This window comes from Notothenia coriiceps, unplaced genomic scaffold (assembly GCF_000735185.1).
Source record: "Notothenia coriiceps isolate Sejong01 unplaced genomic scaffold, NC01 NC01_scaffold00004485, whole genome shotgun sequence".
Classification (NCBI taxonomy): domain Eukaryota; kingdom Metazoa; phylum Chordata; class Actinopteri; order Perciformes; family Nototheniidae; genus Notothenia; species Notothenia coriiceps.
Genome location: NW_011337186.1, coordinates 61,350 through 74,705, shown reverse-complemented (window position 1 = coordinate 74,705; position 13,356 = coordinate 61,350). Strand labels below are relative to the sequence as shown.

The window sequence follows — 13,356 nt, the reverse complement described above, 5'->3', positions numbered from 1 at the left end:
CACCCCCTCCCCTCCCTGTGGTGCACTCACTTGCTGCACAACTGCGATTGCAGAGAAACACCAGCAAGCAGTGGAATAGTGCAGTCTCGGGAGGGAGTACACACACACACACACACACACACACACACACACACACACACACACACACACACACACACACACACACACACACACACACACACACACACACACACACACACACACACACACACACACACACACACACACACACACACACACACACACACACACACACTCACTACTTATAAACGCAATAAAGTGCTTCCTATCAATCTCTACACAGACGTACAGAAAGAGAGAGGGAGACACATTCACACACAACAAACTCACCAGTTGGGTTCTTGTTTTTCTTGAGGCTCCTGCCACAAAGACACTGCAGCATATGCGATCCTTTGCTGAAAATGTTGTTCCAAATAAACCGCATGGATTTGGCCGAGACGGGGGAGGAGGAGGAGGAGGAGGAAGAGGAGGTAGGGGACGAGAGGCGCTCCGGATGCGGCAGCCTAAAATTCACCCACCGCATGGGGGCTGATCCGCCCCCCTGTTTGCATGCCAGCAGAGCCGGCCAGCTGTTGGGTTCAGTTCGGCGGTGCTTCGACCCCCCGATCTGCACCATAGACAAGAAGAGGAGCAGGAAGCCCGGCTCGTCGCCCGGTTCCTCGCCCGGTTCCTCCAAGAGTCCAGAAACCAGCGCGTATTCCGCGTCGATGTCGAGGAAGAGAGCAACCGCTGCAGCGTTTTTCTCCTCGGTGTCTTCCCCCAGCGGCCGGTGGTCCTCAGCGGCGGAGGATAAGTCGCTGCTGCCGCCCGGCCGCCGCGGCGTCAAAAGCCCCGGAGCGCTCCTCTTCAAATTGCGTCGTTTGCCGCGCGGCGCAGGGAGAGGAGCGGCAGCGGCGGACAGGCATGCGGCGGCGCTAGCGTGAAGTCGGCGGTACGCGGCAGCTGTCGGCTTCTTCACAAAAAACCATTGCATATTAGTGGGGAGCGCAGGGGGTCGGTGCGTCCGTCCGTCCGGGAGGGGAGGAGGAGGAGGGGAGGGTGCGGATACCGGGTGTCCGTCAGCAAGTCGGTGGCATCCCTGTATACCAGCAGCAGCAGACAAGTACTGCAGCAGGGGGGCTCCTTTCCAAACACACACTCACACACACACACACACACACTGGGTCTCTGGGAGCGCAGGAGCGGCAGGTGAATCACTGCAGGGAATCTCTGCACTATCCCACTCTGTGTTTTCCTCTTTAAAAAGTCCTTATGAATATTTCATCCGCGTTTCGGCCTCCACTTCTCAATAATCCATAAGCTCCAATGCGCCAAGATAATGCTGTCTGTCTGTCTCCTCCTCCTCTCCTCCTCCTCTTCCTCACCTTGCTGATAAAAAAGAAGAAGCTGCTGGACTTTGTCTCTGATACTCCAGAAACTAAATGAAGAAGAAATAGAAGAAGAAGACCTGGTCTGGCTCGTGGTCCTCTCGCGCTCCTCTGGTGCTTCACTGTCTTCTTCAGCAGCGCTCGAGACGACCAGCGGCCGGTGGGGCGCGAGGAGGTGCACTGACTATCTATACCGAAGCAGCAACTAAGTGGGAGCAATTAATCAAAACACCTGTTCCGGTTGGCTCCTTCAAAACAAAAAACTGCACTATCACAAGTTAAAAAAAAGCACATTTTGATATGCATGTGAGGACCTGGTTCTCTCTTATTAGGCTATTTTATTCATTTTTGTAGTATGTATTTTCTTTCAACATCTTACTTGATTTATTATATTGCTAATGTGTAATGCATTGGTAATAAGTATTAAAGAAGAAATGTGAAGTAAATTAAAGTTCATATAAAAGTGTTTGTACTAGGCTATTCATATTACTTTGATACCTTACAATTCACACTTGTTTTTAACGCAACCAGCTGTGGTTAAAGTTCCTATAATAAGAGTTCAGTAGTTTATCCTCGACTTTTATTCTGAGGGAAATCACTACTTCCGGTTTGCTCGTGCAGCTTGATACAGCTCTACTCTGAGGAGCTGCTTGCAGATACGTAGACACGTGGTTCCCACACCGTCAGCATCTGGACTGACTGGATATAAACTGTAACCGGCAACATTTGGGGAGGAGGGCGCCGAGATGGCGTCATAAATAAACTGTTCGGAGACACACACCTCTGTCTCTGTTTACTGCAGCTTTTACAAGCGCCTATATCTGATACAAAGAAAGGCTCCGGCCAAGAATCTGACAGTTTAATGCAGTCTTCTCTGTCTGCACACCTGTTGCACGAATCCTGACTGCAACACTGGGGTCTTACAGTCACATCGGATTGGATGGATATAGGCTATGTCGAAACAGCAGTTATCTTGATTGTCCCTTTGCATTTGGTTTGTTTAAATTAAATGACTACAATGATTTAGTGCTGCATGGTGCATTGCATATAGATTGTCAGAAGCTTATCTCAGTTATACACTGTGTGCACTCATTGCGGTCTGAAACGGAGATGGAAATGCTGCAGTGTTTTCAGAGGCTGGCGCTGTCCATAGTGCTGAATCCACAATCGCTGGTCACACACACAACACACACACACACACACACACACACACACACACACACACACACACACACACACGCAGAAACCTTATCAGAGGACAGCTTATTATCCTGCTGACACGCATGTGAGGTCTCTGGGAAGACATAACAGTGTCAGAGACAAATAGATTAAATAACAAAACCCAATGAACTGACTTCAGGGTATTGCAGATATCCATCAGCAAGTCATACCTTTCCTGTTTTACCAAGGGAAATAATTAAATGTCAGTGAATGATGGAAATAGTTTGATGGAAACAGAAAAATGTGTCTAGCACGCACCATAAAGCCCCTTGGAGCACTTTGTTGAAAGGCTTTAAACACACCATCCATTCTCTAAATAGGTTTGTGGCACATTTCGTTGTGATTCAGTCCATTTCTAAACCTTAACCCATAAAAACAGCCGTTTCACTGAGAAGAAGGGAAACCACTCGCATGTATAAAGTGCCTTTGATGTTTGCAGTGTAATCAAATCCTCTCTGAGCTGACAGGAATGAAAGTGTGGACCATGGAGTTAAAGGAAAAGCTAATTAACACAGTAAGAAGCCATGAGAAATAGTGACGAGCTTTAGTGAAATATAAAAGTCTTTCTTCGTTAAAAGATGGACAACATGCAGTACAATACAACAAACCTTAAAGTGTCATACACCAACACGTATATGATGTGTTCACAAAGATCATATCAAGCCAACACAAGTTTTCAGTGGTTCTGGATGGATTTTTTAAGCCGTGAATAATCAAATAAAGCCAAATAATGTCAAATAACGCCATGTGTAATTCTTTCCAAGAGTTGTGCATGTTTTAAAGATATCAAAAACACACTCAAATGTGTGAAAATATGCAGAAATGATCAATCACAGACAAAGCATTGAACTTCACTATCAGCGGCAGTATGAGCAGTGACTCCAGGATGATGGTTCTGCTCGTAGTCTCATATATTCTGAATCGCAACATGTACCACACACACACACACACACACACACACACACACACACACACACACACACACACACACACACACACACACACACACACACACACACTCATTACTGCAGGGTGCCTGGCAGATTCCTTCTCACACTCTGTGCACGGCTTGTATTGTTAGGAGCAGCTCAAGTCTGCAGCATGCGATTGCTTTAATCAAGGGGCAACATATCATCTGTGTGCAGAGAGAGCCACAGCTGCAACAGTATGTGTGTGTGCTTGTAATACAGTGTTATCGAAAAGGGAAGAAGGAACATGTTCAGGATTGAGGGTGCAGAGAAAGAAGGAGTGGGAGGAGGGAGGGAGCAAGAGAAAAACAAGGTGAGAGGAGGAGGGAAAACACTGAGAGTGAGGTGTGCAACCAGTGGGGATTCATCAATGCAAAGGAACCAGAAAAGAGGTGATTTGTAATTGAAAAAACCTAGTCATTAAAATTACTAAACTTCAAATTGACATAAAAGATAAGAATCTAAAAATAATTTCCAGCCTGTTATTAATATGCAACCTTATCTGTCAGTGTACCCTAACAAGAATAAAGAAAACACTCTAAAAAGGAAACAACAATGTCCAAAACCATTTTTAGAAGAGTTATGGACAAATTCAACAAGTGAAATTAGACAACATCAGTAAAACACCCTGCCACTTTCACATCAGAATACAGCGTCAACAAGAAGGCAAACACACAGATCAGAACAAAGTCGGCAGCAGCTAAAACCACAAACACACACTTAATGGCGCGAGAGAAGAGCAGCTCAGCTTACACACACCTGTCTTCAGAGGTGGAATGCAATATTTGCTACCTGTGCAGTACTTGAGTTACTGTACTTGAGTATTTCCTTTTCATGCCACTTCCTACTTTTACTTCATTGTATTTCAGAGCTAAACTTAATTTGCAAATTAAGTTTTTTGCCACAAAAACATAGCAAGAGTTTGAGAGTAGCAGCAGCTTTGTTTTTTTAGAATAACAAAGTAGCAACACATTGAAATACTCAAGTAAAGTACAAGTACCTCATTAAGGACAGAAGTTTAGTAACTCAGTTAGTTTTGGTTATACAGCACTGGGAGTATGTTTAAAATGTGGTATTAGTAGGCTACTTTTACTTGAGTAAAGTATCTGCGTACTTTTTTGACCGTTGCTAATACGCATGTTAATTAACAACTAGTTGATGGTTAATTTGTGTACCTTAATATAAGGTGTTACCCAAAATGCTATAAATTAAAAGGATTTAAAAATATATTAGGCTTAAAGTCCACTTGTGACCCTTTTACAACGCCTTGTTTCTAGGCAACAGTACCGCATTAGCATACAGCCATGATACGTTTGTTGTTGTACTCACCTGTCTGTCTGAAGGTGGTTTTTTGGGTCTTTTAAGCACCGAGAAGTCCTCTGAAGTCCTCTGAAGTCCTCTGAAGTCGTCTCCAGCTTCAACTTTTCTGCTCCTTTATCCCCAAGTGGAATATAACGAGCCCTCTCAGCCTCTCGTGTCCTGTTCGATTCCTAAAAGTCAAAAAGTGTTGAGCTAAATTTGCTTTGACAGTCAAAACTGTGACAGGAATTGTTATTATTTTAACATTATATATTGTATTAGTGATCATACATAAGCAGAAAGGTCTCACACACCTCAGTGAATGCAGAAGTTCCTCAGAATAGTGTAAACGCCGGAATTTCAAGCAGGAGCGGATTTTGTATATTGTATTTAAGCTGGGACCAACCTGTTTCACGGTTCACCTGGCAACAAAGGTGCGTTTGATGTGTCACCGGGTGAGGCAGAAGATCAAATTGAGCTAAACTGTTACCTTTAAAAACTGCTATGCATTTTTTTTAAACAACTTTGCATTTTAGAACGAACTGTCGATGATTAGAATAACTTTTTTTCATTAGTTCTTTGAGTAAATGAGATGGAAAACTTATAGCAGCTCTTATCCACTTAAAGACAGACACTGCTGAGTCCCATTTATAAGTTGAACCTTTAATGCCTCACATCCACGAGCCCTGATCTGTGTGCTCGTGCTCCACCTGCTGGTTGAAATGGCTTAGTTAACTTGAACATATGACAAAAAAGTGTGTTGTGGATAGAACAACATAAATAAACATTTAAATACTTGGTTGGCATTTGACTGCATGTTAAATAATTGTTAGGCAATAATATATTATAAATGGTTCAGACTAAGCTTAGGCTGAATGTTTTTTCTCCCCAAAATACTGGACATGATCAATGGGGGAAAAAAAGAGTAGTTTCACCAATGTCCAGAAGGGGGCAGCAAAACCTCCATTCATAACCTATTCTACCGGAAATAAAGGAGACAAAGAAGAAGACGACGGCAATTGACAACACCAGGGAGACGACATCGGGTAACTTTACACCATATACTCGCATATTATAGAAGTAGATGTTCTTACTAATATTATTACTGTATTTAAACATTTGTCTGTCTGTCTTCTTCTCAGTTGATTCGTTGTCATGGAGCGATGCTTTAGGTAGGAACAGGAAAACACAGCTTGTTTACCTCCAATGCCTTTAAGCTGCTGTGATGCATTAGGGAACACAGTCAAATAAAAGGAGTTCAATACAGATGGCCTAAAATGGAACTATATAGGTATATAATGTCGTTTTAGCTTGCTTATAATGCTTTGTGATGATGTGTATTGCCTAGTTAACATGGAGAGATGCCAGGGTTCACTTAAGAATTGAGCAATTTAAAAACTATCTTTAATATATTTATAAATCAACTGCTTTTCTTAATTGTTGTTAGCCAGTTTTGTACGTCGTGTGCTTGATAATCATTGAAACACATAGCATTTATTAAGATATTATGCTCATCATGACTATTTGAAGGTGCATTACTCTGCAATTTGGTCTGCTATAGAGTTTTATGTTACCTAATATTGACTGCAGTGTCTTGTGATTATATCCCGAATTGAAGGGCGGTTTGATTTAGCAAAGTAATGAGTCAAAGCTGCTGAACAACATGCTTATAGAAATGTGTTTCCTCTGCCTTGTTCCATGTGTTAACCACCACCTCTCATTTCTTCCTTCCTGAAGTGTCAGCAGGGATGGTTCAGCTCCTCCATCATCACCTCCCCCTCCTCCACCTCCTCCTCCTCACAGCCTCCCTTCTCCTCGCCAACCCCCTCCCATCCCTCCCTCCTCTCCCCTGTCAGCTGTGACTGCTCCCCCCCGACGAGAAAGGCTGAGTATTGCAGGAGCCATGGTGGACGTCAGTAAGTGGCCCCTGTTTTCTCTGCTGAGCTCCGAGGAGCTGGCCTCAGTGCGGCAGGCCTGTGTGTTTGGGACCTCTGCTAATGAAGCCATTTACATCACACATGCTAATGAGGTGAGGCCCCAGCACTTCCGGCCTCCTAAGATACATATAAAGCTTTTAAAATAAACACCTTGCTTAATGTCAGTTACACCTTGTTAGATAGATCGAAATGTATAGACATATACAGAAACATATTGACATTGGATGATATATACATTACACTTGTGCAAAGTTAGAATAGAGTGGGGGTGATGTGCTGCCAGGGCTTGGTGCTAGTGAGAACCCCTGTACCTGTGTATTTGTATTCTCAGTGTCTCTGTGTCTTCTCTCCACCAGGTGTTTGTGTTTGGGTTGAACAGCAGCAGCTGCCTGGGTACAGGAGACAGTCTGAGCACCATAGTGCCGAAGAAGCTGGACTTCCTGCGGGGGAAGAAGGTGATCAGCCTGAGCTATGGAAGTGGGCCTCACGTCCTGCTGGCTACGGAAGGTGATGAATACTAAACTAATCAATCCATTTAAGTCTTTGTAATTATCTGTGCTCCTCTTACCTTCAGCCCTGCAGTGTGTAAATGCTCCTGTGGGCTCGTATAACAACATCTTCTTATGATGTTAAGAGTCTTGAGTAAGAGGCAATGTCATCATGTGGCCTTGGAGTATGGAGTATGTACTGCTGTAACAATATGTGGAACTCATAAAGGTGTTCTGATTCTGATCGTCTCTCTCTGTGTCTCTGTGTTGCAGACGGACAGCTGTTTGCATGGGGACACAACGGCTACAGTCAGCTGGGGAACGGGAACACCAACCAGGCTCTGTCTCCGCTGCTGGTCACCGCCAACCCTCAGAACAAGAAAGTGAGGGAGGTGGCGTGCGGCTCGCATCACTCCATGGCGCTCACTCAGGACGGAGAGGTAGCTTCTTACATGACATATTGAAATATTAAGGTCATGTGTATTGAATTTGTTTACTTCTAAAGAGACTTGTAGGAGTTTGAATGTAATTAAATGGGGAAAATACAAGAATTTTCCATTTTGTGAAACCATAAATAGTTGTGGTTTTCCTGATTAGTTTTACACGTGTCACTTGACGTAGCGTCTTCCTGCTCTGCCAGTACTCCACTAAGCAGCTTATTTTGAACCTCAAGGCATTAAAGCTGCTTAGGCTGTGTGACAAGGTGTTCAATGTTTCAACTGTACACTAGTATGTTCAACAGGGTTGTGTCTATGTGAAACAGATGACTCGTTATCAGTGTGTTTACTGTGTTGCTTCCCTGCCCTACAGGTGTTTGCATGGGGTTATAATAACTGCGGTCAGATTGGCTCGGGGTCCACAGCCAACCAGCCTTACCCCAGGAAAGTCACCGGCTGCCTGCAGGGGAAGATTGCTATCGGCATCTCATGTGGACAGACCTCCTCCATGGCTCTGATCGACAACGGAGAGGTGAAAATGGCATAAATGTTTCTCTGAAGAATCCCCTGATCAATCTGAACTTCATGCAGTAAAGTTAGCTCTGTGTATCTAGGTGTACGGCTGGGGGTATAACGGTAACGGACAGCTGGGTATTGGAAACAATGGAAACCAGCTGACGCCTTGCCGCCTCTCTGCACTCCAGGGGCTGTGCATGCAACAGGTGAGAACCTGCAGTAATGCTGACTGCTGATGACTCCCATTGGACTCGTTTCATGACTCAAATGTTCCGTGGTTTCCAGATCGTGTCGGGGTACAGTCACTGCCTGGCGCTGACTGACGAAGGGCTGCTGTACGCCTGGGGAGCAAACACCTACGGGCAGCTGGGGACGGGAAACAAGAGCAACCACCTCAGCCCGGTGCAGATCCTGGCCGACAAGGAGAGGTAAGAGGAAGGGCGGATTTCTTTGTGTTCCTGTTTCCTGCCTCGATATCCGCTCCTCTTCTTAAGGAGCTGTCAGTGGGCAAAGGGAGTATTTCCCCTTCTTGAACAAAGTCCAAATCCTGCCGTCTCCCAACAGAGTTTTATCTTCCTGAAGTGTTTCCTGTTCCATGTGATTTCTTTACACATCTCTCTTTTGACAGGATTGTCGAGGTCGCAGCGTGCCATTCAACACACACCTCAGCAGCCAAGACCCAAAGTGGGCTGGTATGTATGCACTGTGTATTGTGTCTATATAACATCTCTTTTGTATAATTTTCTGATAACCATGTTTCTCCTCCAGGTGTATATGTGGGGTCATTGTCGGGGTCAATCCATCCTCATGCCACACCTCACACACTTCACCAGCACCGACGACGTCTTCGCCTGCTTCGCCACGCCCTCCGTCATGTGGAGGCTCATGTCTATGGGTGAGAGAGAGAGAAAGAGAGAGGGTGCCCTCTAACTTCATTGAAAGCATAAAGCTTCATTATCTGCTTTATTCCAGATCACGACGACTTCCTGACGGTCTCCGAGTCTCTGAGGAAAGAGTTCGACAGCCCAGAAACGGCCGACCTTAAATTCAGCGTCGACGGAAAGTGTATTCACGTTCACAAAGCTGTGCTGAAAATCAGGTGTGTCCACGTGTAAGGTTTTAGAAGTAGCAACATAGATATATATTAAAAGTTATCATTGCTTTGTCCATAAACAATACAGTGTAGATAATGGTCTTTGTTCGGAGCAGGTGTGAGCACTTCCGCTCCATGTTCCGCTCCCAGTGGACGGAGGACCAGCAGGACGTGATCGAGATCGGCCAGTTCTCCTACCCCGTCTACAGATCCTTCCTGCAGTTCCTCTACACCGACACTGTTGACCTTCCACCTGAGGACGCCATCGGTTAGCGCGCAGACACAGTGGTCAAATAATTGTACGGTTTCTGATTTGTTGTATTTAAATCCTGGCTTGTGTGTTGTCTGCAGGCCTGTTGGACCTGGCCACGTCTTACTGTGAAAACCGTCTGAAGCGCCTGTGTCAGCAGATCATCAAGAGAGGGATCACCGTGGACAACGCCTTCACTCTGCTGTCCGCCGCCATCCGATACGACGCAGAGGTACGACATATTACATATTCTACTTATGCACGTGGCTGCAGCGGCAATGCATTCTCCAGAAGGTTACATTTAGTATTTTCTACATAAGATTTTGCCTCTTCTACTCTTGTTTCATGTTGTTATTCCTCTTCTAGGACCTGGAGGTGTTTTGTTTCCGGTTTTGTGTAAACCACCTGACTCAGGTGACTCAGACTGGAGCTTTCTGGCAGGTGGACGGAGCGATGCTCAAAGAGTTCATCAGCAAAGCCAGCCGCTGCGGAGCCTTCAAGAACTGAGTGGAGCTCGTAGGATTTATCAAACTGTACCCTGACCAAGATGATGTGCTCTGGATGTGAGCAGCTCCAAAAGCATCAGGTCTGATCACACTCCTGAGGGCACACAGGAGGAGAGGGGATTTAAGCTTCATTATCGACGAACCTGAAGTCAGCCCTTTGGATCATTCCTGTGGAGGCACTCGGCAAAGTCACGGCTCCTTTTCCTCTCACACATTCTTTACATGCTGTATGTATACTTGAATATATGTTTGCTCGGCCAGTGCTTCCTGTACTTATGTTGACATGATAGACCAAAAACCTGGAAGAAATAGCAGGCAGTTGTCTTTGATAGCTTTGATGACTGACTTGCTCTGGCCAGGAGAACCACCGTACTGAAACACTTTGAGTTTCCATATCTATCATTTCCAAAATACAGTGTTAGGTCAAAGTACTTCTTGGGTGAGCCCCATTTAGGCGTCAACACACAACAAGGTCCAGGTCCTACTGTGGGTTGTACTGGGTCACTTATTCTGCACAGTGTAAAACCGTTGTGGGATGTATAATAATGTACTTTTTATACTCTTTTCTTTTGTATTAAGATGCTATTTTTCGCCCTACGGCACCTTTAAGAAACTGTTGCTTCTTCTTCTACATATTTAGTAAAACAGTAATGGTTCAAATAGTTTGACACACTGTGTAGGGGGAAAACTAAGTTAAAGAAAGTTGCATTAGAAGCGTTTAGGGCACTGTTACATTACTAGCAGATTATTTCTTTCTTTCCCAATGTAAAATGTGTTGCATAGTATTCCTCTTCACACTGGGACTGTCAACAAACTGATCAAAGGTGTTCTCATCTGTTTGTGTTTGCTAATCTTATCGGGACATATACAAAGAAAAAAACGACAATGCAAACTCAGTTAGACCAAATGATTCCTCTGTAAGGACACTTTCTCTGCACGTACAATGACAATGCACAAAACACTGCAAGCTAAGGCAATCGGAGTACTTTGAAATTCTCTGTAGGGATAAATGAGATGTTTGTTTATATTCTGTTTGCTTTGGCTTATGATGACAAAAAACTGCCTGGTCCTCACTGTCTGTTCCATCACTGGGTGTAAGAGGATAAAACAGCAGATCAGTTTCTGTTACTTCTGTAGGTTTCATTTTCTTTATGCACTCAGATGCTTCAAAGAATCACTTTGATTCCTTGCAGTTAATTACATTGAGGTTAGTAAATGCTTTAGTGGAGCAATGAGCTGGTTTACAGTTTTGTTTCTTATGAAACTGGAAGAAAAGATTGTGTTGCTTTCTGTATTAAGATATAAAATATATTTTGTATTGTGCTTTGTTTAGCATTTCTTTAAATAGGACAAGCATTACAATCAGCATTACATTATTTGGTTGTATGATTGTTTTTTCTGCTGTTACATAACTGACATGTTTCTTTATATTTAGTTATTGAATTACATGTCACAGTGAAGAAATAAATAACTTGTTTCCATATAACACTTATTTGTCTCCTCAGTACTTACGTCATATTTCTTATCATTTTTAGTTAATTAAATGTTTGTCTCATGGTAAAGTAGTTAAGTCTTCATAGTGTAAAAAGAAAGCAGCGGTTTATTCAATATATATGAACATTTGGTGGTTTGCTGTCACCTGGTGGAATAAATTGGTATCTAACAAACCACTAGTTGTCCCGCCCTCTTTATGACGTCATGTGTTATTGCGGAAACAACCCGGATCTTTGTCAAGTTAACGATAACCAGCAACGATAGGAAAAAAAATTAAGGTTAATATGTATTTGAAAATGTATGAAACCTATTGAATTTAAAGTATACCTGGTTGTATTTTATTATATTTATGTTACATATTCGTCTCCTTGTACTGCTTTTATTTGTTTCCTATGCCTTGATACAGTTCCTGGCTTTTATTTTTGAAAAAACTCACCGGAAACAGCGTGTATTCACGTGTCTAGCTCAGGTCTAGCTTGACACTGTAAACCAGGTCAATTGACTCTTTACATCCTGCTATTTCCTCTTGTCAAAGGACATATCATTTGATAGCTGGAGGATTTAATGGAGGGAACCGAGATAAGGAACCGAACCGATCCAGACCAGTCCATGCCGGCTCAAGATACGAGAGAGAGCAGCACCCAGACTGACTGCAGACTGCAAGGTGAGAGTTTAGATGCATCGGTTTCTATTCCGTCCTGTCATTAAACAGCTGATCTGTGACAGGCGACTGGCAAGATGCCTAACATACTGTAGCAGCTACGTGTTGTATAGGCATGTGTATGGTAGCAGACTATCAATCATTCCGAGTAATATTATTAAGAAAAAGTAAATAACCTACTATTAGATAGATAGATAGATAGATAGATAGATAGATAGATAGATAGATAGGCTTTATTGTCTCCCTTAGGAGACATTTGTCTTGGGCATCGAGATAATAAACATAAAACATTTAGGACAATCAGTCATAGATACAGAACAGAGATCACATGGCAAAGAAACAAACAAGAAACATACAGGTACAGAACTTTCCCTATTGCACATACATAATCAAATATTGCACTTTCCCTATTGCATTCATACATAATCAAATATTGCACTTTCCCTGCTGCATTCATACATAATCAAATATTGCACTTTCCCTATTGCACCTATGCATAGTGTCCGTCAAATTGCACATATCCCTATTCTGTCCATACCTATTTACACATAATGCACTTCCCCTATTTAACCTTCTCGATTGCACAAACTACACTGTAAACATTGCACCTCCCAACAACTCCTAACACAGCATAATCACAATTGTTTCTGACTGTTCAGCAGCTTGATTGACAGCGGAACAAAGGAAAACGTATACCTGTTCAATCTATAGTTTGGTAATCTATACCTTCTGCCCGAGGGCAGCGACTCAAACTCTCTATACAGGATGTGTTTGGGGTCGCATGTGATTTTACGGCCTTGCTTTCTCACCATCTCCTAGAAATATCTCCTGAAGAGAGGATGGTGGAAGCATGCCAATTATTTTTCCAGCCCTTTTTATCAAGCTCTTGAGTTGTGATTTAGATTTAACTGACAAGTTACCAAACCATGTTGTGATGCCATAACGAATAATAGACTCAATTGCTGCCCTGTAGTAATGGATGTGAAGGCCTAACATGTAATAAATACATTTGTATTCCTTAAACGGTGCAAATTCTCTAGAGGTCTTCCAGTAATCCGCTGTAAAGAAAACTGTAGTTTCCCCACAGCAGACGCACAT

At 43.4% G+C, this 13,356-nt stretch overlaps 1 protein-coding gene across 3 annotated transcripts; it reads left to right on the top strand.

Moving 5' to 3' along the window:
- Positions 1-5,903: 5,903 nt before the first annotated feature.
- LOC104942332 (RCC1 and BTB domain-containing protein 1-like) lies at positions 5,904-10,995 on the top strand. 3 transcript variants are annotated; one of them, XM_010767536.1, is made up of 13 exons: positions 5,904-5,922; positions 6,614-6,905; positions 7,170-7,320; positions 7,575-7,741; positions 8,112-8,270; positions 8,353-8,460; positions 8,540-8,682; positions 8,883-8,946; positions 9,023-9,149; positions 9,227-9,353; positions 9,464-9,615; positions 9,699-9,829; positions 9,964-10,995. In XM_010767536.1, exons 2-13 carry the CDS (start codon positions 6,780-6,782, stop codon positions 10,102-10,104), a joined length of 1,596 nt encoding a protein of 531 aa, XP_010765838.1. In that variant the 5' UTR covers positions 5,904-5,922; positions 6,614-6,779; the 3' UTR covers positions 10,105-10,995. The 3 variants fall into 3 exon arrangements, with proteins under 3 accessions (XP_010765838.1, XP_010765836.1, XP_010765837.1); XM_010767534.1 differs by lacking the exon at positions 5,904-5,922 and adding an exon at positions 6,019-6,048; XM_010767535.1 differs by lacking the exon at positions 5,904-5,922 and adding an exon at positions 6,062-6,167.
- Positions 10,996-13,356: the final 2,361 nt, after the last annotated feature.